General features: G+C 47.5%; 3 protein-coding genes and 1 long non-coding RNA gene across 9 annotated transcripts; 2 read left to right on the forward strand and 2 right to left on the reverse strand.

Annotated features, from left to right (window-relative positions):
• On the reverse strand, positions 1–2,071 carry LOC114854266 (uncharacterized). The gene is made up of 4 exons (XR_003785752.3): positions 1,943–2,071; positions 1,168–1,484; positions 476–620; positions 1–403 (listed from the first exon to the last, which is right to left on the reverse strand). It is a non-coding gene; the product is annotated as an uncharacterized LOC114854266 (long non-coding RNA).
• LOC114854263 (polycystic kidney disease 1 like 1) lies at positions 360–15,912 on the forward strand. Of its 6 annotated transcripts, XM_055507810.1 has the most exons (54): positions 360–631; positions 1,189–1,293; positions 1,406–1,476; positions 1,953–2,099; positions 2,185–2,447; positions 2,552–3,239; positions 3,538–3,703; positions 3,769–4,008; positions 4,099–4,231; positions 4,319–4,522; positions 4,586–4,767; positions 4,845–5,054; positions 5,143–5,309; positions 5,418–5,549; positions 5,658–5,864; positions 5,946–6,011; positions 6,083–6,250; positions 6,343–6,420; positions 6,534–6,676; positions 6,810–6,930; positions 7,039–7,162; positions 7,358–7,550; positions 7,653–7,709; positions 7,798–8,091; positions 8,184–8,435; positions 8,515–8,628; positions 8,708–8,859; positions 8,997–9,097; positions 9,227–9,419; positions 9,522–9,605; positions 9,683–9,890; positions 10,114–10,220; positions 10,296–10,395; positions 10,477–10,605; positions 10,676–10,849; positions 10,941–11,115; positions 11,339–11,415; positions 11,486–11,847; positions 11,936–12,020; positions 12,103–12,288; positions 12,367–12,485; positions 12,559–12,669; positions 12,758–12,866; positions 12,946–13,014; positions 13,160–13,317; positions 13,389–13,623; positions 13,714–13,818; positions 13,995–14,135; positions 14,220–14,354; positions 14,428–14,640; positions 14,753–14,917; positions 15,091–15,243; positions 15,316–15,413; positions 15,508–15,912. In XM_055507810.1, the coding sequence occupies exons 1-54, from the start codon at positions 426–428 to the stop codon at positions 15,665–15,667; spliced, it is 8,835 nt and encodes a 2,944-aa protein (XP_055363785.1). In that variant the 5' UTR covers positions 360–425; the 3' UTR covers positions 15,668–15,912. The 6 variants fall into 6 exon arrangements, 5 of the variants coding, with proteins under 5 accessions (XP_055363785.1, XP_055363783.1, XP_055363784.1 ...); XR_008694361.1 differs by having other exon boundaries at positions 5,658–6,011; positions 15,091–15,229; positions 15,508–15,643; XM_055507808.1 differs by having other exon boundaries at positions 5,658–6,011.
• Positions 15,913–16,054: 142 nt separating this feature from the next.
• pdia4 (protein disulfide isomerase family A, member 4) lies at positions 16,055–19,535 on the forward strand. The gene is made up of 10 exons (XM_029147812.3): positions 16,055–16,304; positions 16,697–16,877; positions 16,969–17,174; positions 17,263–17,401; positions 17,539–17,744; positions 17,836–17,994; positions 18,068–18,219; positions 18,299–18,455; positions 18,562–18,795; positions 18,893–19,535. The coding sequence occupies exons 1-10, from the start codon at positions 16,229–16,231 to the stop codon at positions 19,306–19,308; spliced, it is 1,926 nt and encodes a 641-aa protein (XP_029003645.1). The 5' UTR covers positions 16,055–16,228; the 3' UTR covers positions 19,309–19,535.
• Positions 19,536–19,585: 50 nt separating this feature from the next.
• si:ch211-217a12.1 (alanine aminotransferase 2-like) lies at positions 19,586–25,521 on the reverse strand. Its single transcript, XM_029147813.2, has 12 exons — positions 25,361–25,521; positions 25,111–25,278; positions 22,803–22,892; positions 22,622–22,730; positions 22,325–22,458; positions 21,659–21,902; positions 21,459–21,538; positions 21,246–21,382; positions 20,668–20,842; positions 20,439–20,594; positions 20,255–20,367; positions 19,586–20,167 (listed from the first exon to the last, which is right to left on the reverse strand). The coding sequence occupies exons 2-12, from the start codon at positions 25,255–25,257 to the stop codon at positions 20,077–20,079; spliced, it is 1,476 nt and encodes a 491-aa protein (XP_029003646.1). The 5' UTR covers positions 25,258–25,278; positions 25,361–25,521; the 3' UTR covers positions 19,586–20,076.
• Positions 25,522–26,028: the final 507 nt, after the last annotated feature.

Genomic DNA, 26,028 nt, shown 5'->3' on the forward strand with positions numbered 1-26,028 from the left:
AAAACCCAACTCGCCCGTTTCATTAGTGTTTACGCGAAGGCGTTTGTGTATTTAATGAGCTGGTGATTTCCAGCAGTCACGGCACCAAACCGTGAGCTGGAATCCACTTTTTATGCATTTCCCCTGACGTGACATTGCTACTTACTCAAAACCAACACCAAATTACTGCATTTTTCTGTTTCACCTGTCGCTTCCTCCCGGTTCACACCCTCTTTGGATTCCTTCTCACGCATACAGTACAGTCACTCCCCGCGTTCACACCCCACGCACCTTGTATTCACGCAGCCTTTGTTGTCATGGCACCTGCTTTCTCGTTTCCCATCCTCTTCCTTTATCAGTCGTATGAACCCCATCACTTGCAGCTGCCCGTCCAGCCGCTCCACTCTACAGTCGCGGCCTTTGTCTGGAAACATCACACATGAGACATGAGTCTTTTTCTCTATACGTTGGTTTCATTGCAGCCGTTTGCGATGACCTTTTCTCTGATCGTCCTTCTGTCTGGTCTGGAGGAGTCAGCGCGGTCCGTGGGGTGTGCAAACGCCAGCGAGTCGTCTCTCCTTGAGATTTATTCCAACGAGGGCGGTCGTGACCTTGGCCCGGCACAGTGTTGTGCTCTCTGCCTGAATAATGGGTAAGCTCTAACTTTATTTGAAATAAAGGCTTTTGGATCGTTTTTACTGCGTATGCGAATCGCCACGATAATGACTTTAACTAAGTCGTTTCTCTTTGGTGACAAATAATCTTGTACTGCAGTAAAGCCCGGCTTAAAACAGGACACACGCAGGGGCCACGTTAAATAAAACAGAATAACAAGAAAAGCTTTTGGTTTAATTATTTAATCAAATAACTATTCTGATACTCATTAAAAACTTATTCAATACTAACCGTCAACGAAAGGCTGTTTTACTTAATTTCATTTTCTTGTTGTAATAAAATATCATTTAACTTTGTTACAATTGAAACATTATCTGATACATTAAATTTAATTTGATACAGACAGCTGCCAGTTGTTGCATATAAATAAAACCAACCAGAGAATCCATACCTTTAGGGAACCTCTAATAAAATGCAAACACGTTACTATAAACAAAATCTTAGGTTCATATTTTTAATTGGACAAAAGTTAAAGTTGACTTGTCTGTGAAGATACAAGGCTGCTGCACTGACCTCAGGGAGCTGTCTCTGCAGCAGCCACACGCTTCATGGGCCTGTCTTCACTGACTGCCTCAATGCATCATCCAGTGGAGAATCAAGGGATGTCAGAGAAGAGGGTGAAAGACAACTACTACGTCTGTGAGTGTTTCATCATTTGTTGTTGTTTTTGTTTGAGTTGTCTATTCTTGCCTGTTGGTGGTGGACTAGGGATGGTGACACAGTATATGAATGTGTCTACATCTCCACACAGAGTTCAGGCTGGAGAGACCTTTGTTGTGGAAGTCCATGGAAACCTGAGTGGAAGCCCCCACCAGCCCGCAGGTCAGTTCCTACAGAAATAAATCCCTTCCTCACATTATTGCTGTCACTTTACAAGTACACACGTCTGTGGCTACTTAGAAAATACATTTACTTAATCTGGGCAAATTATTATGTCTGGTGAACAATTAACACATTTATTTTGTTTTAATATTTTTTTAGTATGACTGATGCACATATTAATTATGCTCATTACTGTACTCACACCAAACAGCCATAACAAATTTATTTGAATTTATTGTAAAATAATATAATTGATTCATAAATATAAGTGATGTTGTAATGAGAAATAATTTATTTAAGTCTGAGTATAATTATAATCATCTTCTCTCATATACCTAACAATATTGTATTCAGAATGTCTTTACTGGCATTTTGTTTTTGCAAGAGATTAATTAATCATTAATCTCAAGGGAAAACAGATTGTTATGTGAATGTGATTTTTTTTCCTAATTAAATGAATTTTCACCTGATATTAGGGATGGGAGAACACAACCTCCCCTCTATCATAGTCCACTTCATGGACACGAGAAGTCACAGTTCACATCTTGGCGACGTGTTGGGTGATGGTTCCTTTGTTGTGGCATCTGACTGGATTATTGAAACTCTGAGTAAATATGAGATCAGTAAGTCTGCTAGAGAAATCTAAAACAGTTACTGCATAGTAAATGTAATATTAATACCATGTTCCTCCATTTTCCCTGTTACCAGACGTCCGTGTGCCCAACACTCCCTCCACGCCCTCCTCCACCCTCCACCTCCTTGTTGCTCCTGACGACCTGATGATCTCTGTGCTCCGTGGGCCTCTGGGCGTCCTGTCCTGTGAACCCTTCATGCAGAGAGACTCAGCAACATTCCCGCGTGACCCCATCACACTGCAGGTGCAAAGGTCAGAGGGAGACAAGGACTCAGGGGGTGGGAGGTCATGCAGGACGGTTAGCTTCACCCGAGTCGAGTGTCTCAAAAGCACTGTGGTTTGTACAACTAATAACACATACGTTCTGTTGCTATTTTTTCCTTCTGACTCAACGTTCATGTTTCTGATTGGTTCTCGTCGTTGTTCTCTGTGCTTCTGCAGGCAGCTGTGCGTCCTGCGGTCTGTGATCTTAACGTGAGCGTTTCAGAGACTCATCTGTCTGTGTACGCGGAGCTGTTCACCGCCACGAGCCATATGCTGGTTCTCAACCTTACTCTAAAAGCCACGTATACCCAGAATCAGCAGAGCAGTGCAGGTCTGAGCAACGAAGGAGAGGGCGATAACAGCTGCATGGATGGAAATAATGAAATGAAAAATAAATCAAACACAGATATTAATAACAGTGAAGCAAGTACCAGTGGGTGTTATAATGTGACGGTGCAGGTGTTCGACCCAGTCAGCCGGACCTTATTGCAAACATACATCCTCGTCCAAGATTCAACTGGAAAACTGGTGTTAAACACGTCCAGTGTGATATCAACAAAGCAGAAGCTGGAGTTGCTTTTTAGCACAACAGCAGAGTCAGACGTGACTGTTTCTACGCCAGCGAAGCCGACGTTACTGTCCAGAACCGGCAGCTACAGCAGAGGACAGGACGCAGCAGCGGTGGTTTGGCTTTTTAACCAAACCGGAACAGCTGCGGTCGAGCTTCGAGCTGCGAATGGAGTGTTTACTCAGAACAAAAGCACGAGAGTGTGTATAGAGGGGAACAGGAAGCAGCCACCGCAAGTTAAAGTGAATCCAAACTGGCAACCGCCCACCAGCGTGCTTCTCGGCCCGACTGACACTGGTGAGGAAGGATCTGAACCTCACACTCGCTGAGCAGTGAAAAGCAGGACGTGGCAAATTCTAAAACGATGTCATTCATTTAAAGCTGTATCAGGATAAAAATAGATGCACACACCTAAAAATGCATTTGAGGCTTTTAGGTTCAAAAATGGCCCTTCAGTTCTGTAGCTTTTACTTAAATTCTTGTTATATTTGCGATTATTGACAAGGAACATGTAAATTCCAATGACTTGTACTTCATCATTATGGACTTTCTTGGCATGATTATGTTTTTATGCGTCTGTTTTGTGCCTCTGCAGTGAGGATTTACGCAGCCAGAGACGTTTATCCCACCGACGCAGATGTGATCCTAGCGGCTGAGGCGGATGTGCCCGACCCTGTGGAGTTCACCTGGCACTTTGGAGACTCCACATCAGCCAGGGCAACCTCCAGGACCGTCACCAAGCGGTACAGCAAACCTGGCAGGTATGAGGCACGCTGCAGCCGACGCGGCACCCAACCACACCATCTCACGGGTCGCGTCCCGATAGGTTCGAGGTGGTTGCCGCCATGTCTGCTGGTCGGACGTCCGTCACCTCCAACGCGTTCCGGCTGGAAATCCAGAGAGCGGTGAAGCTCAACAGGCTCGTCCACCGGGCCTCGGTCCTGCAGAACCGCACGGTGGCGGTGAGCTGTCGGGTCAGCGCCGGGACCAACCTCACTTTCCTCTGGAGCTTTGGAGACGGCTCGTCCAGGCTCGGACAGAGCACAGAGCATCACGTCTTCCACAGGTTCTATTGTTAATAGAAATAATAATAAGTGGCCTGATGAGGAGATGGTGAAGTGGTGACTTAACTGCGTGGCTCTGTCGCTCCCTGCAGAACAGGGGAGTTCAGACTCAGCGTGGCCGTGTCCAACCTGGTCAGCTCTGCCTCTTTGAGCAGCCACATCTTCGTGGTGGACCGGCCCTGCCAGCCTCCCCCCGTCAAAAACATGGGCCCTCTGCAGATACAGGTGCGGTCGCCTCAGCTGTCACGCATAGAAGCAGAGCACGAGTCAACGAGTGAATCACCTCCTCCCCGCTCTGGTTTCTCCCGCTAGGTGTGGAGACACGAGCCCGTTCACCTGGGGGTCACCTACGAGGACGAGCTGGACTGTGCTGTGATGGGCGGCCTGCGTTACGCCTGGACCCTGGTGGACTCTGCAGGGCACAGCCTCCCTTTGCCCTTCGTCCACACACACGGACAGAGCCTCATCCTCCCAGCTCGCCTCCTGCACTACGGCGCCTACGTGGCCATAGCCAGGGTAGGCCACGCATCTGTGTGAGCTGCATTCAGAAACCAGTCCTCATCCATCGTCCCTCTGCAGGTGCAGGTTGTTGGCAGTGTGGTTTACAGTAACTACAGCGTGAGGGTGAAGGTGGTGCCCAGTCCTCCTGTAGCTTTCATCCAGGGTGGCACCAACGTTTTCATCCGCAGCCGGAGCGTCGCCATGGTTACCCTGGACGGGCGGAGGTCCTACGACCCTGACTTCCCTTTGAAACCACTCGGGTAGAAACCGCATTGCGCCGGTTGGATATTAAAATGAAGCAGGTTTGGCCTTTTTTGCTAACACTCCTTCCGTCCAGCTACAGCTGGACATGTCAACCAGTCAGCTCCATCACCGGCTCCTGCTTCAGCCGGCACGTTCCTGCGTCCTCGCCCGTGCTCACGCTCCCCGTGGCTTCCCTGAAGCACCACTTTGACCAGTTCCGCTTCACGCTCACCGTCCACAGCGGAGACGGCGAGCGCTCGGCTTCTTCAGACGTCTTCCTCACAATGACCCCCGGCGTGCTCGGGTGAGTATCGTCCTCTCAGCTGAGGACAACTAGAATCTCACAGGTCGGTCGTGCGACGCCGACTCGTCTGGGAATGTTGTCCGTGCAGGAAGGTGTCGCTTCATTTGCCTGAGAGCCGAGGAGGAGCCCGGGTGAACTGGGACCAGGAGTTCTCTGTCAGAGCCTGGTGTGAGGACTGCAACGCTCCTCCAGACATTATCCAGTTCACCTGGAGCCTGTACATGGTCAACGCTTCCTCCAGGCCTGTCACTGAGGGTAAAGGTTTCACATACTTGAGTTGAATGGAGTGAATGTGAATACACAACAAGTAGACTTCATTCTATTCTATTCTATTCTATTCTATTCTATTCTATTCTATTCCAGTCCCTTTTTGTGATGCTGTGGACCTCAGCCTTCCATCCACCGTCTTCGAGGGTCCTTCTGCAGCAGACCCCCTTGACTCAACTCCTGTCCTCCTGAGGGTCATCACCTCTACAGCTGGAACCAAGCAGCAAGGTCAGATTGAGGCTCTGGATGCGGGACCATCAGAGAGAAAACATGGAGGAAGCAGATAATAATGTCACGAGTGTAATAAACTTAAGCGCTTATCTTCCTCGCGGACAGGAGAGGAGTTTCTTTATCGCTCTTTGGAGGAGTCCGGTCCTTCAGAGTCCACTGACTTTCCAGGACTTGCCCTTGACAACAGTGACGTTCTATATTTAGACCACTTAAGCGATGTTTTCAGTGAATTCCCAAATGAGTGGGATTCCTCTGCTGACTGGGGCGCCTCCTTCCCTGTTCTGGAGGCCGAGGATGCGAGAGCTCGACTAGGTGAGAAAAGAAAACTGAGCGGAAATCTGAGGGCTGTGATTATTTTAGTAGTTTGTAAAAGTAGCTCCTTTATGAATTCAGACTATGATGCTCCCTTGGCAAGCGTTGAGGAGGGAGACCCGGGACCTTCAGCAGGAAGACCCACGGGTACGGTACCGCTGTGTGTCCGCTGTGATGGACTAGTGAGGGGTTGGGTGCTCACTCATGCATCTCCTCAGGAGTGGATGGTGAGACCTTCGCCGCAGGAGAGGAGTCGGAGGTGCATGAAGATGAGTGGAGTCATTTGGTGGATTCTAGACCCTCAGTGGTGACCCAGGAACACACGTTGCTTGACTTGCCCCGAGACCCAGTAGATGTTGGTCTGTTTGAGTCCTACACCTACGCAGGTGTGTTACTGAGTCACCTGAGCGTGTTCATTCTACGTGTCTCTCTACGCCTCAGTCCTTTGTCATCGGCCCAAATATTTCCATCTTTGTAGGAAGGTCCTCGTCTCTATTAAGCTTCAGACCCTTCAGTCTGAGGCCGGGGAGCAGATACATGCTGGAGGTCACTGCTGGTAGGTTTCTCAGCTCTACAATATTACCATACTAGCATACTAGATTTATGTGTGTGTTCAGCTCTGTATTGCATCAGTCAACTCAAAATAATAATGACATCATACCTACTCAGAATCTCACAATAACCTCTTGGGACGGACTCAGTTGTTCTTAAAAACCCGGGCCGCTCCAACGGGCGTGATGTGCCAGGTGCAGCCGGCCAAAGGAGTGGAGTTACACACACATTTCAGCATCTTCTGCGCCTCGGGGAGAGAGGTCCGTAATAAAGTGAGACTGTGATCGTCTCATTGAGTCTCCCGCTCAACACGCGCACGTGTGTGTGTGTGTGTGTGTGTGTGTGTGTGTGTGTGTGTGTGTGTGTGTGTGTGTGTGTGTGTGTGTCCTGAAGGATTTAGTGTACGAGTACAGCTTCAGCGTTGGAGGCCGCTCACCAAGGACACTGTACCAGGGCAGAGACTTCCAGTACTACTTCAGGCTTCCTTCAGGTGACCCCAGAGACCACTATAAAGGTGAGAGTGTCAATGCATAAACATTACACGTTGACAAAATAGATATATCTTTGTCAAACATATTCCATTTTGTCTAATTAGCTAAAAATGCTGTTGTTTTATCCATAGTGACTGTTTATACTGAAGTCAGAGGTGCGAATGGGGCAGCAACTAAACCCTGTCCTGTTACTGTCCAAGTCCAACCAAGCGTCCATAGAGAGTCGTCTTCTCATCACGATCCTGCTCTAGAGCTGTAAGAATCACCAAACTCTCAAATCACATCCTGTCAATATTACACATATTGTTATTTTACTGGTGAGATTAGTCCTCTACATATAAAGTGATGTGTAAGATATTTAGGTTCTTTCTTTTTTAAAGCATTAATGAAGCATATGACTTAACTTGTTCATTGTGAGTCAGCGTTCAATGTTTGTCTCTCCCTCTTCAGCTCAGCATCAGGTCTGAGGAACCTGTCGGCTCTGGTGCAGCTTGGGAACAGCATGGAGATCCGTAACTATGTCAGTCTCCTCTCCAGCATTCTGAACAGACTCAGCCCGGACACGGAGCCCAACACACACACACAGACACGCACACGCAGTGCGCTCATTGGCACGCTGTGTGAGCTGGAGAGCAGGGATCAGGTACACGCACGCACGCACGCACACACACATACACATACACACGCACGCATGCACGCAGGCACCTAGCAGTTTTGATGCTGAATATATTTATTTTAATTTTAGCAATCAATGGAGGACAACATCCGAGTTCTCACAGATGTTGTGAAAATTATAAATCAGGTATGATTTACTTCCATCAGTCGCTATTTAACTAACAGAAGCTGATAAATGTTTCTGTATGTTTTATACCTGTTCTGTTCTTCATTAGGTTTCTTATGTGAGCGCCAGACGGGTCGTCCTTCATATTCAGACTATATCAGACCTGTTTCTGGAGTCCAGCGCTCCAGTCCAGTATAATCTGGACTACAAGACACTCAGCAGCCTGATCACGCTGCTCTCATACACGCTGCAGACTGCTATCAACAGTCCGCACTCATCCAAGGGTGTCGTCATTACACAGGCACTGGATTCAGATTTGAGAGGACCTACTGCTGCTCCTGGTGCCTTTAAAGTGCACCAGCTGGCAGCCGATATTCACCAAGCTGCTTCAGACCTGATGCTGGTGAGGAGGAATATTCGCGTCCTAGTGATTTTGAACTTGTCAGTCCCTTCCTACTTATTTCTTGTGAACCCGTGTTTATTAATTTCTCACAGAAGTACATTGTTTTCCACGAGGCTCCGGAGCACAGGGTCAGCACCCGTTTCATTAGCCTGTATGCTACAAAGCGAAGCTCCACAGTCATCAGCAGTGGCTCGACCACCGTCTACGTCCCGGCTTCTCTGACTGAGCAACTGTTTAATGGTATCAGAGGGGAGAGTGAGATGAAGCAGCGGGCACCTTGTCTCCTCAGCGTGCTGACGGAGTTCCCCCGCAGCCCCTTCACCCTGCCCCCCGATGCTACGAAGGTGAGACCAGCAGCGTCCACTGACGTTTGGCCGTTTAAAGGCAAAACAATGGTCTTCAACTCCATCGGTTTATTTCCAGCTGAGTGGACCAGTCGTCAGCCTCAACCTGTACACGTGTGGCACAAGGAGAAAGATCCACATTCGTTCCTTGACTCAGCCGGTCGACATCGAGCTGCAGCATCCACAAAGAAATGTATGTTGCGGCTGCATCTTTTTGGGGAAACTTTAAAAATGAAAACAGGAACAACATGCGATTCCATATTTTCCCACAGATGAGCTCTGTGGGAGAGTACGTCCTCCACCACAACCGGATCAACTACCACAGTTTCAACATTACCCAGGAGCACTTGCAGCGGGCCATCCAGTTCAGTGTGTCGTTTAAGCCGCTGTCCAGCACAGCGTTTCCAGTGATGCTGCTCTTCAGGTGACTTGGAGGCACGTTTAAGGGCGAGGTGATAAACCAGCAGCGGTGTCCGATCTTGGTCCACTGCCAAGATCGGACCCCTCCGGTTTAACCTTTAAGAGTAGGAACCAACCCAAATGAAGTTTCTGTTGTGTTAGGATGTTTGACAGGCCCACTCCCAGCATGCACCACCTGAACAGGACTCACCGCTGGGAGGGCAACACCACACGCATCACTCTGCCCCCCTCTTATCTCAGTGGTATGGAAAATATTGTTTTCATTCATTTATTATAAAGATTATAAAGTTTCTTTTCCATCCTAAATCAAAACAGTCACTAAAATGTGAGAGCACTTGCCTGATTTTGGTAACCGTAACCATGATTAACAGCTGCAGGTATGGGCTACCTGGCCCTGCTGAATGCTGGGAAAGCACCAAAACACAGGCACCTGAGGGAACAGATCAGCTACAGTCTCGCCGTGGACAGCAGCCTGTGTTTGTCCTGGGACGACCAGCAGGGGTCCTGGACACGCCGCGGCTGCAGAACCCAGCAAGCAGACGCGGGTCCCACAGTCGGCTGCAGGTGGGGCCTGGATTTAACGTGCCGATGTGCAGGAAAGAAGATAAATGCATTAGCATTAATAATAATATGGCTCTCTGCCATTTGCTTTGTGTACTGTATCAGTTGCCACCAGCTGCAGCCGCTGACTGTGGTGCAGCAGCATCTAGAGGGCAGCCATGACTCAGCCGACCTGGGCCCGTTCATAAGGTGACCTCATCACCACGCGGAGCCTCGACGATGTGGAAGCTCTTGACCTGTCACTGACCTCCCCTGTGACCCTTCAGCGTGTCCGGGGACCCGACTCTGCCCGCTGTGCTGCTGCTGGCTGTGTGCCTGTACGTGCTGGGCTTGGCGCCGTGCAGGAGAGCCGACGCCATCGCCGAGCAGAGCCAACAGGTCCGCCCTCTTCCCGATAACTCTCCGTCTGACCCACACCACTACGCCGTCACCGTGCACACCGGCCTCAGCTCTGCGGCCTGTATGAGTGCAAAGGTAAAGTTCAGCGTGTCACACTGGTTGACACAAGTGAGACATTGTGACATCTGTACTGTACTGTGAGTAAATATAACAATCTCCTCATATTTATTAGCACTAACACATAACTTCTTTGGAATCTTTGGAATTTAATTGCTAAGCTGTTTTGATTAGTAATGTATTTATTATAAAACCAAAGGTTGAGTTGAAAACTAAAGTGTCGGGAGATCGTGTGTTTCAGGTTTATATAGTGCTCTATGGTGAAGATGGGCGGTCACAGACGAGAGAAATACAGGTCCCAGGATGCACTCTGTTTAGGAGGAACTCTCAGGATACATTTGTACTCAGGTACAATGAATCAAATAAGTATTTCATGGCTGATTAATGGCAACACTTTGAAACGATGTGTTTCTGGTGCCACAGTACAGCAGCCAGCCTGGGCCCAGTGTGGGGGGTTCACATCTGGCACGACAACTCTGGACCCTCCCCGGACTGGTACCTCAGTCGAGTGGAGGTGTCTGAGGTAACGATGTGCGGTTTGCATTCGCTAATGCACTTTGTGGTTTGACGATCAAGACGAGTGCTCCGTCTACTTTTAATTCAGGTGGAGCGAGAACAGGGGAAAGGGCGCTCGTGGCTTTTCGTCGGCCGGTGCTGGTTAACCGTGAGCAAAGGTGACGGCCAAGTGGAGCGAATGCTGCGTGTCTGCACTGGGGGGATGAGCTTTGCTGAGGTACAACATTCACCTTTACTACGCCGTGTGCAAAAAGCAGCCATGTTGACCAGTGGGCCTCCGCTTCCAGATGTTGCGTCTGAAGCTTCCTGACTACTTGGCTGACCTCCACATCTGGATATCTGTGTTGTGCTGCCCCTGTCCTCACCCGTTCACCCTCACCCAGAGGCTCACTGTGTGCCTGCTGCTGCTGCTGGGCTACTCGTGTGTGAACGCAGTCATCGTATCCCAAATGGACAATCAGGTACGATACTGAAGCCTTGTTTGGTTCATGGGCCGTGATGTTGACGTGTTTCCCATGCAGCCGTGTCGTCTCTCCGGTCTCTCGTGCACAGTTGCCATTCGAGTTGGGAGCGACGGACGTGTCGGCTGTCTCTGTGACGACAGGAGTGTTAAGCGTGTTGGCAGTGTTGCCCGTGGCAACAGCGGTGTCTTTTCTGTTTCGGTGGCGTGAGGGATCAGGAGCGAAACGTCCAAAGCGCGGAAAGACTGAAAAGGACTATTTTGAAGGTGAGCGTACTTGGTCAATAAAGTGGACTGAAAAAAGAACTTTTCAGCTGTGTAGAAGAAGGTTCAGAGCAGGATGTACTTCCTGAGGAGGCTCAGGTCCTTGAACGTCTGCAGCTCCATGCTGAGGCTGTTCTGAGTCTGTGGTGGCCAGTGTAGTGTTTTACGCTGTGGTCTGATATTTTACATTGGTCTCCTGGCTTGACCGCTGCCTTTTTTCCTCAAGATGACGCATCAGTAAACAACATTATACCAGAGTCCCATTCCTCCTGCACTGGGGAAGCGTGGATAAGGAAACTCCAGGTAGCGCTTGCGTCTTTTATCTCTTTCTAAGTCTTGTTTTTTGTGAACACTATTATTTATCTTGTTGCAGGGCACAAACCAGACGTCAGTGTCTACTAGGATCCTGGAAAACAAAGAATCTGCATTTCAGGCAGATGAGCCGTTAAGAAAGGCAGATGCTCTAACAAGTGGACTCTGTACGGGACCAGTGCTTCAAAATGTGTTGGCGATTCCTGAGGAGAAACGTTTGGAAGACGATACAGAGTTAAAAATGCGCACAAGAAATGAAAATCACAAGGCGAAAGATTCCAGAGATGAAGAAATCTGGAGTTCTGGTCACGGCATCATCAGCAAAGGGGGGAAACCATCCCAGTGGTGTCGCTGCTTGGCCTGGACCCTGTGCCTGCTGTTGTCGCTCTCCTGCCTGCTCGTCTCTGCCGTCCTGGGGACGAGGTGATGAACGCACACACTGGCCTCAGAGAGCGATGGTGATGGTTTCCTGTCAGTCTCATGCTGTGACTGTGCCTCTGTCTGTGCTCAGGTTCAGCAGCAGCAAGGCTCTGCTTTGGATCCACTCGCTTTTCGTTTCACTGACGTCTTGCATCTTCTTCATCCAGCCAGTCATGGTGACATCTGAAGTCATATTTAAATTAAATAAATATTGATCTGTATGTAAGTGACAATAATGTTATTTTTTTCATCTTCAAGACCCTCGTGGTGGCAGTGACGGCCTCCTTGTGGTACAGAACAGCACCAGACTTCCATAGTTTCTCCTGCATCACAGAGCTTGAACTAGAGGCTTTGAAACTGCACAGCTGCCGCGATGCTTTCGGGACAAAAGAGCAGTTTAGCTCCTCAGCTCTCCCCCAGGAACACTGTCCATATTTTGAGGAGGTAACAGCCAGACGCCATTTCATTTGAATCAATCCTGTACACTTGTGACGCTAAAGCTCATCATGTTTGATGTGACAGCTGCTCAGAGCTCGTCGGCGAGCTCGCTACCTGCGTCTCGTGCGCCCACCGACTCCGGCACAGCTGAAGAAAACCCGTGGGAAGAGAAGAAGAGAGGCTCTCATGTGCGACGCCCTCAGGTGTGTTGGTGTTGTGTGTGTCGCCTCCTTGTAGAAAACACTTACGCGTTCTGCCTCTTTTCTCGTCCTCCAGAGATTTGTCTGTCTGCGTCTCCATGCTTCTCCTGATGCTCTGTATAACGTACGGCAGCTCCTTCCATGACCATTATCACCTCAACAAGCTGGTCAGGAGGCGGTTTGTAAGGTAGCGTTCGCACATGTACCGTCTGTTGGTCAGTCTGTTTCTCCGACTGACAAAATCCCAACATCTCAATATAATTTATCCTTCATAGGCACCATGACAATGAGTTGATATTGATACAAAAGCCTGAGGACTGGTGGACCTGGATGCAGAGCAATTTGCTGAGCGAGCTGTACAAGAACGTCTCAGCCAAGACTGAGGTAAAAAACAACAAAAAAAACATTTGCCCTGATTAAATATGTCAAACAAATGAAATTGCTAAATTAAATTGTCATTTAGCAACCGTGCATCTTGTTTGGAGAGCCCGTCGTGTGGAAGATGGAGGCGTCCTGCTCAATTCAGGGCCAGGTATTAAAAAATAAGAAGAAAAAGATTTTGCACACATTGAATCTGGTTGGCTATAGTTTAGAGCAATAATGATAATAATGAAACTTTGCTTGTGTGTACTGTGCTTGTGATGTGATGTTGTTCTGTCTCCATTCTGACTCCTCAGGTCTCTGGAGTGAACATTGGGCCTGAATGGCTTCACTCATTCCTGTCAAGAAGCAGAACGCTAACTTATTTAAACTCTAATCTGGAGGTTTCTAAGGCGACGTCCCCGAGCACGTGTGGCCTCCTGAACTGCCACTCCGTTGGACTGGGCCAAACCAAGTAAGAAAGTCTTTAAACATAAATCTTTTTTTTAAATCTAGGTGACGCTAGTGATGCACGTTCGCCACCAGGTCGGATGCTGCATCCAGACTGAGGCGCCTGCATTCAGACGGCTGGCTGAACGAGCGCACACTGGCCCTGAAGGTCCAGTTCACCCTGTACAGCCCTGCAGCCAACCTCTTCACCAGTGTGATGCTGGTCACGGGGCGGCGCCTCGCTGGCGTCCTCCGGCCCTCCGCCAACGTCCAGTCGGTTACGGTGTACCGCACTCCCGCTGCGTGCGACTATGCTGCTATGATATGTCAGGTACAACGACGCTTCAGGCGAATGCCGCCCGCTGCATCCGTTGTGAGGTTTCAGCCCATTATTTTACCCACGTTCTATTTGCTCCTTCAGCTCGTCTTCCTCCTCTTGTCCCTGCTGCAGCTTTGTCGTCAGGTGAAGATTGTGACGCAGCAAGGGCTGATGGGATACTGTAGGACACCGTTCCACTGGCTGGAAGTGAGTCTGTCACATCATAAACAAAGAGAACAAATTCAATATGATCATTCACAAAGGCACACATACAGACGTAACCAATCAATTCCAGATCTTAGTGACCGAGCTGATAGAAGGGTCAAGGCCGTGTGCATAAGGGTTGTAAAAGATGATTTGATCTTTTCCTCATTATTGTGCAGATCGCTCTGCTGACGGTGACGCTGCTGCACTACGTTTATTACATCCATCGCTCTGTTCTCACCATGGAAGCTGCAGAGCAGCTGCAGAGACGCAGCTACGCCGGATGTGTGGATGTCAACTCCTTGGCTGCCTGCGAACACGTGAGAGAGGGAAATGAGTTAAAACAGGGAAACGAAGAGTGGAAATGCCGTTTGTGATAGTGACGCATGTTCACGTGTCTGCAGGACGTTCGCACCTTGCATGGCCTTACTCTCTTCCTTCTCACCATGAAGTGTGTGGCCCTGCTGAGGGTGAGCAGAACCACAGCGTCCTCTGCTGCTCTCATCAGTCACTCTCTCTCCAGCCTCTTTTGGCCACTGGTAAATGCAAAGAGAAAGACGAGTAATATGGTAATAGTGAAACAGTGAAACTCAGCACCTTATACCTCTCTAGATTTCAGGTCTGATCCCTCTGGTGGCACTTTCCTGTGTAGGGAATCTGCTGTTTGCTCAGAACTCCTCCTTCAACTCCATCCCTCGCTCCCTTCGGACCCTGCTGCTCTGCTGCTGGGGTCCCAGGCCTGTTAGAAGCCTCCTCCTGTCTGGATACGAGCTCATTTACGTTGGTGGTCTCTATCTGTGCTCCACTATAGTGTGGACAGCAGTGGTACGTATTAAAAAAATACTTTGAGTTTTTGTTTTTATAAAAACTGCAAACTGACTGGTTCATGCAAACAAGTAGGAGTTTTGTTCTAACAGCTTTTGTGTTTTTCTATTAGATGAGGAGTATTGTGTCCTCAATAGTCAGAAGGTCCAGAAGGTCTCTGAGTGGAAGGACACTATTCTTCACTGTAGCAGAGTTAGCCAGCAGCACCAGGCAGAAGTTTTCTGAGATTGTTTTGCAGCAAAGGCCAACATGGACAGAAAACCACATGGGGGGAAGGGTGAGACAATCGAATTAGTGATATTTACAATAAAAATAAAAGTGTGCTTAGGGTTATCAATACACAACTTCATATCCCAGTACTGCAAGTATCGTTGTCACACCTTTCCAGTAAACCCCGTGAACGGCACAGACTAATTATTCTTCATACGTTTTACATTCTATTTCTCATAGACTTATTACCTTGAAGAGTTTGAGGGTTTAGTAGATGAACTGTTGCTGAGACTCAACACCCTCTCCAACAACCTGCACCATGAAACCCAGTGCTACATGGAGGAAGATCCTGTTGTCTCACCTGTACAGCCACTTTCCAGTGTGTACGCATGGGTGAGGCAACCTGATGGAAAAATGACAAATATACAAATTTAAAACTCTAAACGCATTGTGATGATGTTACAGGACTTTGCAAGATTAGAAATGATAGATGAGACAAAAATGACCCATCACACAGATGCTATTTCCCATGGAAAAAACATGTCTGCATCTCACCTGCTCAGGTGCGTTTAAATTATTATTTGAACTATTTAAAACATGTGGTCAAATATTATACATTACATACTAACTGAACATTTATATTTTCTGCATTTTCAGGTTGAAATTAGAACTGGAGCTATTGCAGCTCCTGCAACAGGGAAATCAAAACAAGAGCACTAGGGCCCCTCGTACAAAGCTAGTGGTGGAGGCTCTGGTCCACGAGGAGCATGAAGCTGTAGCATCACCAGAAAAGTTGAAACCTTGCGAAGAAGACTGATGGGAAACTAAAAAAAACTAAACGCCTCTGTGAAATGATTCCTTGCTTTAATTTTGTCTGTGTCCTATTTGCTGTCTGAATAAGGATCAACACCAAATAAATGCTTCAGATATGGTTCAAATGAATATTCATTTGTTTGAGGTGTATAGAGTTGCACTGAAAATAAAGTCATTAAAGTTTAGTCATCAAAAGATCCTTGTGACAAGTCACACTAACAGTACAAAGACAATATATCAGGAACCAATAGGGGCCGTCGACGTACCAGACTCGGGAATTGAGTGGCGACTTGTGATTGGACAACAGCCCACAGTGATATCCAATCACAACGTGGCAAGTCAGACAAGTTCCAGACGGAGGAGGCGGCGTGTGTGATTTCACAAGTGATTAGTTAGTTTGTGTGATACCGCAAACCAAAGGTGCCAGTATTGGTTCGGACAGCGGGCCTGTGCAGCCGACAGTGTTTTGATGACATTCATCAGTATTATTAGCTAAGCTTAAGCCAATTAGCCGCCTACGGCTCGGAAGCAAGTCGTTAACACGGGGCCGCATCGTCTGTGGACAATGAGAAAGATCGCTGTGCTGCTGATTGTGCTGCTCGGTGTTGCACATTTTGCAACTGTCAGCAGATGCGAAGATGGTAGGACTGAGCTGTTATACAGTATACTTGAACTATTTGACGTGGTCATCATGGTGTGTTTGCCGCAAGTTATTGAAGTTCCTGTGCAAGTAGCGGGCTAAGTTCCCGTAGACACGCTGCTAGTCCAGTTAGCATGCTAGCTAACAGTCATCTGTGCAATTACAAAGGTTCCGACAGTTTTCATTTAGTTATTACTGTTTCTGTTGTGCGTCATGGTTATGCAGGTATATTCCTCAGCTAGACCCAAGATATAGACATGCTGCTAATGTTGCCAAATGTTAAGTTCATCCCTGCTTTGTTTCAATAATCAAAAAGCTGTAAAAGCTGTATTTCCAAAGCAGTAAGCCGTTATTTTAGCTTCATAACTCTTGTCTTGTCTTGTTTGGTACAAGATGTCACGGAGGAAAAAGAGGAGGTTGATGAAGAGGATAGTGACGATGAGGATGATGAAGAGGACGAAGTTGATGACACAGAAGTGAAAGACGAGAACGGGGTGCTGATTCTCAATGACAAGAACTTTGAAACGTTCATGGAGGGGAAAGACACGGTCTTAGTTGAGTTCTACGCTCCATGGTGAGTTTGCTGCGCACTGAGGCAGTCAAGCGCGACTGCTTCTTTCCACCTAGCAAGCGTTTTGCATATGTCTGTGTGTTCGTCCTATAAGGTGTGGCCACTGCAAACAGTTTGCTCCAGAGTATGAAAAGATTGCCAAGACACTCAAAGAGAATGACCCTCCTATACCTGTGGCCAAAGTGGATGCAACGGTAGCCACAGACCTGGCAAGCAGGTTTGATGTATCGGGCTATCCCACCATCAAGATCCTTAAAAAAGGGGAGCCCGTGGACTACGATGGAGACAGGACAGAGAAGGGTAGGAATAGTTCCAACCTATAAACACACAGTATTCTTTTTTTTTTTTCTTGAACAGTTTGTGTTAATGTGTTGACTGTGTGTTGCAGCTATTGTGGATCGGGTGCAAGAGGTGGCTCAGCCAGACTGGAAGCTCCCACCTGAGGCAACGCTGGTGCTGACCAAAGACAACTTTGATGAGACTGTTAATAACGCAGACATCATCCTGGTGGAGTTCTATGCCCCATGGTCAGTCAGCACGCTGTCAGTTACTGTAAATGTGAGATTTGTTTGCTTAGCAGTGACACAGGCATTAGTCCGATGGTCACCCCTTTTACAGCATCCTCTCAAATGCAACTTGTCATTGGCCTGTTTTCACCATCCAGGTGTGGACATTGTAAGCGTTTAGCACCGGAGTATGAGAAGGCAGCCAAAGAGCTGAGCCAGCGCTCTCCTCCCATTCCTCTGGCCAAGGTGGACGCCACTGTAGAGAATGAAGTGGCCTCACGCTTTGGAGTGACCGGCTATCCCACACTGAAGATCTTTAGGAAGGGCAAGGTGTTTGATTACAACGGACCCAGAGAGAAGTATGGTGAGTCCCTGGCTGCTTTAAATCTTTCTGTAGGTTTTATAGATGTGCCTATATGCACTGTCTTCATTTACTCCCTCCATGTTCTCTGTAGGCATTGTTGACTACATGGCTGAGCAGGCAGGGCCTCCTTCCAAACAAGTCCAGGCTGTAAAACAGGTGCAGGAACTCATCAAGGATGGTGATGATGCTGTCATAGTTGGAGTGTTCTCCAGTGAAGAGGATGCAGCCTATGAGATCTACATTGAGGCTTGTAAGTAGTTCCTTCATGAGCTGAATGTAACAATCAAATCTGGATTTTCTTCTCACTGCTGTTTCTGTGACAGGTCATGCACTGAGGGAAGATTTCACATTCCGTCACACTTTTAGCTCTGAAGTGGCCAAACTGCTCAAAGTGTCTTCTGGTCAGATTGTCGTTGTTCATCCTGAAAGGTTCCGTTCTAAGTATGAGCCAGCATCTCACACCCTCACAGTGAAGGTACAGTTTTTATATTTAATGCGTTGCACTTTTCAAAAAGCTATTTTGCTTTCTGACTTATTAACCTATTTTCACATAGGACTCTACATCAGTGTCAGATGTGCAGGAGTTCTTCAAAAAGCATACAGTTCCCCTAGTGGGCCACAGGAAACCAAGCAATGATGCCAAGCGCTACACCAAACGACCTCTGGTGGTTGTTTATTATGGAGTTGACTTTAGCTTTGACTACAGAAAAAGTGAGTTGCCAATAAATATAACGTAAAAGAATTTACCTCTAACAAATAAATTCTATGTGCTGACATTGTGCTGCAGAGAATTTACCTCTTGTTCTTAAATTTTTAGCTACACAGTTTTGGAGGTCCAAAGTGCTCGACGTAGCCAAAGACTTCCCAGAATACGCATTCGCCATCGCTGATGAGGAGGACTACGCAGAGGAGCTCAAGGGCCTGGGCCTGAGCGAGAGCGGAGAGGAAGTTAACGTGGGTATTCTGGCAGATGGAGGCAAAAAGTTTGCTATGGATCCAGAGGAGTTTGACTCCGAGGTGCTGCGAGACTTTGTAATAGCTTTTAAGAAAGGTAAGTACGTTTTTATTGCATTACAAGTTTGGAGAACGTGTTGATCCCCCCCCCCCTTCTCTAATTCCATATTTTTCTACCCATCCTGTGTCCATAGGGAAGGTCAAACCCATCATTAAGTCTCAGCCAGTGCCAAAAAGCAACAAAGGACCAGTTAAGGTAGTAGTCGGAAAGACTTTTGATGAGATCGTCTTGGACACCCAGAAGGACGTCCTAATTGAGTTTTATGCTCCCTGGTGCGGCCACTGTAAGAAACTAGAGCCCGATTACTTGGCTCTGGCCAAAAAATACAAAGCCGAGAAGAACCTGGTGATTGCGAAGATGGACGCCACAGCTAACGACGTGCCGAACGAGAGCTACAAAGTGGAGGGTTTCCCTACCATATACTTCGCCCCAAGCAACAGCAAGCAGAGCCCTGTCAAACTGGAAGGTGGAGACAGAACAGTGGAGGGTCTCAGCAAATTCTTGGAGAAACATGCCACAAAATTATCACAGAAGAGAGACGAACTTTGAAAGTATTTCTTGTTATGAACATTTCATGTACTCAGAGTCTCGGACACTGAGGAGGTGAAGGGAATGCAGTCGATCTGTGTTACTGAGTTGCTGTGATGATTACAGTGTTCACCCTTTGTTTTACTCTGTTCATTCCAAGTGATTCAGCTTTTTGTTGTTTCTAAAAAAAAAAAGCATGTTGGCACTGTTGGGTAATATCTTTTTAAATAAAATTCAAAATGATGGAGGCTTTGGGCACCAGCACTCTTCAGACTCTGTTCATGTAAAACAACACTGCTCACAAAGGAAAGTGTGATTTAATAACATGTCTTCATTCTGAGAGCATGAACCATTCATTGCTCTCTGTTATATGTACGTTGCAACATTACGGCTTTACAGATCACCTAGCAAATTATTAAATGCCTCATACATTAATAACAAGTAATTTGAATGTAAAAGTCTTGAAGAAATGCATTTGTAGCAACATCTGAAGTATATAGAGACCCTAGAGGTAATAAAGTCAACAGTAAAACGTCACATTTCAACCATACCTGGGTAATACTTGGCAACGTGCATCATGTACTGAACGTAACATCCTCTCTCACATGAGCAGGAAATCTGCACGTCTTCATTGGCTGTCTAATCAACAAAATGATCAAAATTGTTCTGATGCAAAACAGTGAAAAGATCTATTTAAATCAGAGATTGGTGTGCAGCCCTCTGCATCTATCTCACAAAGGCACTTTGAGATACTGGCACTGGATTTATATGTTGTTAGGTGGAGAATCGTTAAGAAAACTCCTGAGTGAACCGCAGGTGGAACTCGCGAATCTTTTGCAGCACAATTTTCAGTTTCTCGGTGGGAGGCAGGATGGTCATTCTGAACAAAGAATTACAATGTTTAGGCAAGGTGACAGTTCACTAAGTGAGGATGTGTGTGTATGCGTGTATTGGCTCCGGTACTAACCTGAAGTGAAAGGTTCCCTCTCTCTGACCAAAGCCACTTCCTGGCACCAGGCAGATCCCCTCCTCCTCTAGCAGCCTCATACAGTAGAACGCGTCTGCAATCTGGCCTTCCTCCTGTGGTCACGCAAACACCCATTTATACATGCAAACGTCTACGCAAGCAACTGTATCCGTGTGGAGCCGACCTTGGCCTTGGCGATAGCCTTCTGAGGCAGAGTGATGCAGGGGAAAGTGTACATGGCGCCCTGGACTGGGTTGCAGGTGATACCAGGTACTGCATTGAAGATCTCCTGTGTGAGCCGGGCCTTCTCCGCCAGAGCTGCTAGCACAGCTGTCCTCTCCTGCAGGTGAGACGTAATTACACACCAAACCTTCCCAACATGTACCTCTAGTGTCCAATCTATGGTAAAAGACCTTCATAAATGAGGTGTAGGAGGGCTCGTCTGGTTGTGGGGGATTCACCACCAGGTCCAAGAGCGCTTGTCCCGGAACAGGGGGGCAAAGACGCACGGACACCAGCTTGATCAGCTGGGCCTTCACCTCTGGGTCCATGTTAATCACCTCCATGTAACCGCCACGGAATCCACACCTGACAAAAGCAAACACGTGAAAGGAAAAAGTCCAACGCAGAGTGTACTCTAGTACACGTCAGCAATAGGAGCAGAGGTGGGAGGAGAGGTATATGTAGGTCAGGCGCCCTGCAGAGAGTTTCTGAAAGTCACACAGTTGGGATTAAATAGAGGAATATCACATCAAATGTTGAGTGTGTGTGCGTTTTGATAAAACCTTTGCAAAGCAACCGTTCAACAAATTCTTCATAAATGTAGTTGGGCAGAATACAGATAAGACTGGAGGAACTGGGTCATGAGATAAAACGAAGACACAATCATGAATTCACAGACTCCGTGTGGTGTGTACGTGGTTGCGGTGGTTTAATTTGCATGATGCATGTTTGTGTGTGTGTGTGTGTGTGTGTGTGTGTCTGCACTCACTCTCCCATGTAGCATTTGGAGGTGGAGTGGAAGGAAGCCATTTCCACTGTGCTGGAGTACTCTGGTCCCATCTCAAACAAGACCTTTTTGAAGGAGTGAAACTCACAGCCCTCTGCATACACGTTGTCCTGGTAGACCTAAAAATGGAGAAAACTTCAATACAAATCACTGGAAGGCATATTATACCTTAAATAAATCAGTGCAAATGATTACTTCATCAGCCATGAGGAAGAGATGCTCCTCTTTGGCAAATCGGATCACATCTTCAATGCACTGTCTGTTCTGGACTTGACCTATGACACGGGAAACGCCCAGGGTGTAACGACGACAAGTATCAAAACATGCCATAATTAATTTCCTTCTCCTGGTTTGATGTTATTTTTTTAAACCAACACTAATAAAACTAAACACACCCGTGGGGTTTCCAGGGTTGATGATGCAGAGCACACGGGGACTGCAGTGCTCCCTGGCTGCATGCAGAGATCTCCTCAGCTCCTTCACATCCAGACTCCAACAGCGGTCTTCATCGAGGTAGTAATTGACCTGCACAGCACCCAGGTCTGCCAGGGCGGCTGAGTACAGAGGGTACTGTGGGATGGGAATCATCACGCCTGTCCGGTCGCGGCCCGCACCGCTCACCAGCAACTTCAGCATGGTCTGGGTTTGGAAAGAGAACAACGTAGAGTCAAGCGTAAAAGAAAATCAAACTAAAAAAAATAAATAAATAAAATAACATCTGGATTTTGAGACAAAGCAATACTGGCGTAAACACGTCCCAGATGATCTTAGAGAGCAGGACTGATCCACTTTATGACAGCAGAGTAAACAAACACACCTCTACGTCTACACCCTTATCACAAACGGCATCGCTAGTGTGATGGGAACAAGAGTGCAGTAAGTGGGTGGATCTTAAGATCATGTTGCATAAAACTAAGAACTGGTTGTGACAGGGACGAAGGTTACAGAGTATATGATTAACACAGTAAACGTTTATAGGGCAATTACAGTACGCTAAAAGTGTGGCACCTGCTCGATTAATGCCACCAGTGAAGCAATCAAACTGTTTGTGCAGGCTGTACCACAATGGCATCACTGGCCCCGGTAGACAGGTAGATGGTGTCGGGGTTGGAGGCGATTCCGCCGTCCCTCCTCTCTATGTAGCGGGCCACATCCTGGCGGATGCACTCGATCCCCTGGCTGGCGCTGTACGCCCCTATAAAAAAACACCACAGTAAGACTTTGATCACTCGATGACCTGTTCAAATATTGTACCAACTCAGACGGTGCGGATAAATTATTAATGGACAGGCAAACAGGAGTGGGAGCTGGTGAGGACGGGGATGTGACTGGTGGAGGGGGGGGGGGGGGTGTCCGACCTATGCTCTGGCCTCCGCAGGCCCCGAGGATGCGCCGCGCTCTCTTCTTGGCGTCCTCTGGAAACTTGTCGTCTTCCAGGAGATCGGGGTAGGAACACAGAGCCAAGACCTGAAAGAGGACCGCCATTATAGCACATGCAACACTGACCACCGGGTCAGAAAGTGTAGAAAGTCTGCAAACCTGTCGGAAGAATGTAATTGGTTTCTGACCCATGGCGTGGGCGTCACCGATGTTGGCCTTGATCACTTCTGTGAAGGGTTTTTTGACTCCCTGAACGAGAGAGAGATGCAATAATGAGACCACACGCACCCGCAGCTGAGCTCCACTGTCTCCCTAATACATATAGAGGTTCTGCAACAGTCTAATAAAGCAGTGACACACATGTAAATGATTCGTGCATCTAGTCTCGTCAGCAGCTGTTTACAGGCACCTCCTCAGCATCCCTGTGAATCACACTAATTTGATCCCGCGGGCTCTGGTTCGGCGTCTGCATGTCTGGTTGCACCATGCTGCACAAGGTGGTGGAAATTAGGGGTTTTGTGGATCTGATCATCATGACTGATAGTCAAACCTTTCAAAAAGATACGAGGCCTTTTTTTGTTTTACACTGTGTGGTTTGTCTGCAGGTGAAACAGTTTTCTTGCTCAAGTGAATCCATGTAAAGAAAACTGCTCGTCTGACATTTGGTGGATTTCCTCTCCGTGCTGTATTTGGCAGGATAGAAAACACCCACCTTTACTTTGCTTCTAGTTTACCCACGAGCTTCTCTGAAACCTACGAAATCGGATCCAGCCCATTTTCCCTTTTTGGGTCCTTGTCCCTGCATGTTTTTGAACAACAAAGAGGCTGCTGTTCTGGCAGAAGCAGAGACGCCGGCCCTGTCCCTGCACCGGGCACTGATTACACAGCCAGACTAGTGAAGCGCAACCAAGAAAACACTGGATGAGCAGAACCCAGCGCGACAACTGTCCCTAGTGCACATTTCACTTAGTCGCATGATGTAGTGTGAAAGTTATAGAACATTCAGCCACGGTCCATAGATCGTTACTAGTCCGATCACACAATTATTAAGTGGCCACTACATCGTCATCGTCATCAAATCACAACTGTCTGACTGCAGTACAGTCATTTCATTCCAGATGTGTGCATAAGCATATTAGGGAAACAGGCACCAACACACACAATTCATGTGTGTGTATACACACTTGCATAAAATTGTGCTGATCTTTCAGTAAAAGTGTTCCAGGCACAGATTGACAGGAAGCAAAGCCCCAGATGACTGGGTCACTGCAGCCGCTCACCTCCCCCCACCTCCTCTCAGAAAATGCCTGGATTCCACATTTAACAGTTTTTACATTTGCATTTATGGACAGAGCAAAGACTCGGCCCCCTCTGCCTTCGGCTGGAATCTTATGTCATTTGTTTTGAAGGGGCAAACCGTAAGTAAGGAATGATAAAAGTAGAATTAGTCGATTCTTTTGTTCATGACTTATACATAACTTATAAGATTAATTCTGATAAACGTGAACTCATCATTACATAATAATCCCTTAGTGCTGCAACTGCCTATTGCAGGAAGACTAACCCTTGGTTCGTTGTTTTTTTTTTGACGGAGGGACAAACAAGTGTTCTACCAGGAACTCGAGCACTCTTCAGCAGAACTGGGGCAGCTCATAATGAAGCTCCTTGCCGAGAAAAAGGCCTCTGAGCTGTGGCCTCTCAGCTTCAATCCAATGAACTCTCTCCCTCCGTGGGGAGGAGGGAGGTGGGCAAAAGACACAAAGGAACCGGACTGCGCCCTCGCTCGCTTACGTAATAATCATCCAGCGCGTGCACATCGCTCCTGCAGCCGAGTAAAGTGTACTTGAATCCAGTCAGACCTGCCTCCTCAGGCTCCTGGGTGTTTGTAAAGACGTCAAGACTTCCTGTTCGACCTGTTCACTTGTACCCCGGGAAAGTGTGCATCATACGTTTAGCGCCCCGTAATGCAGGACACGCAGCACCCGCGCATGGGGAACTTTATAAAAAGCTGACCTAGTGTCTACCTCCTCCAATTTGTCTGTCAGCAAAAAAATTAAAAAAAAAAATAAAGAAGTCAATACAAACATCTTTTTGAGGGTTACCTACTTCTGTTTTCTCTCTCTCTTAGCGGATATGGGAATAACTTACATGTCCATTTGGGTGGTTTATAATATTTTCGAAGCTGCGACATTTTAATAAAAACTGCTGTTTGGATGAAAACGTCCCGTATTGCCAAACAATAAACGCAGCCACAGCAGGGTGCGTCTAACTCCAGCTGATGAAGCGGATCAACAGCTGTGCGGTCAGCGCCGTCCTCCTCTTTCCCTTTCTTCGCACTCGCACATGACTGCGTTTCACCATTTCACTTTCGCGTTTACTCCTCCTTCCTAGAGTCGAGCACTCTCGCGTGGCATTTAAACGCCGCTCCGCAACTTCACCCTCGCCCCTGCGGCCTCGCTCCTTTTACCTGTTCGAGCTCCTTCTCTATCTGCACCGCCCGCTGGACTAATGGACCGCGCACCGCGTAGTCCACCCGCTTCACGTTGGGGTTCATGCTGTCCAGAGTCAGCACCTTCCCCGGACCGGAGACCCCGTTGAGAGCCGGCTGGGACATTGTCGCACACAGAACTGGTCTCTGAAACGTAAAAGATGATGACGAACGACCACCTCCAGCCGCAGCCGGGGCAGAATAAGACCCGTTGTGTATCAGCTGTTACCGGTGGAGGCGCAGCGTTCGGCTCTCGTGTTTACGCGCTCTCTCCCGCTCGTCTAAGCTCCAACTGACAGCTTTGAGCCACGGGCGTTCATATTCCCACCCGTCCGCTCCGCCCTCGCCCGCCGCTGCTAGCGGTTGGTTGGATTTCTCCAACTGGCGTCTCCGGGTTCACGCGCCAAATGACGCCGTTACGCACGTGCAGGGGAAAACTGTACTTGGTACAGGCAGCGGTGGGTCTGACGGGGGTTTATACGAAACACTTAATCATTACGGAATCATTCAGATTTATAGTCACCCACTTCTACATGACTACAGAGTTTAAAGCTCCGTTGCTTTTTATATAGAAAATATGGAGAGACTATTAAGTGATGTAAATAGTTTCCACTCTAGTTGTAGTTATTTGTGGCCACTTCACATTTGAAAATGAAAATCAATCAAAATAAAATTATTTTACCTTGAAATTCAATGCTTTAGTTACTGGTATGACTTTAATTTGTAAGTAAATGTGAGGGCTTTAGATTGGATGGGCATATTATTGAAAGGTAACAGCCCTCATAGGTTGTACACATTTAATTATGTCTTACTTCCAAGTAACTATTCATAAAGACTCAGACTTATCAAAAGGCTACAGACATTGTGAACATAGAAGCATGTTCTCAATCAATTAAA

The sequence above is a fragment of the Betta splendens genome, chromosome 4 (assembly GCF_900634795.4).
Source record: "Betta splendens chromosome 4, fBetSpl5.4, whole genome shotgun sequence".
Lineage (NCBI taxonomy): Eukaryota > Metazoa > Chordata > Actinopteri > Anabantiformes > Osphronemidae > Betta > Betta splendens.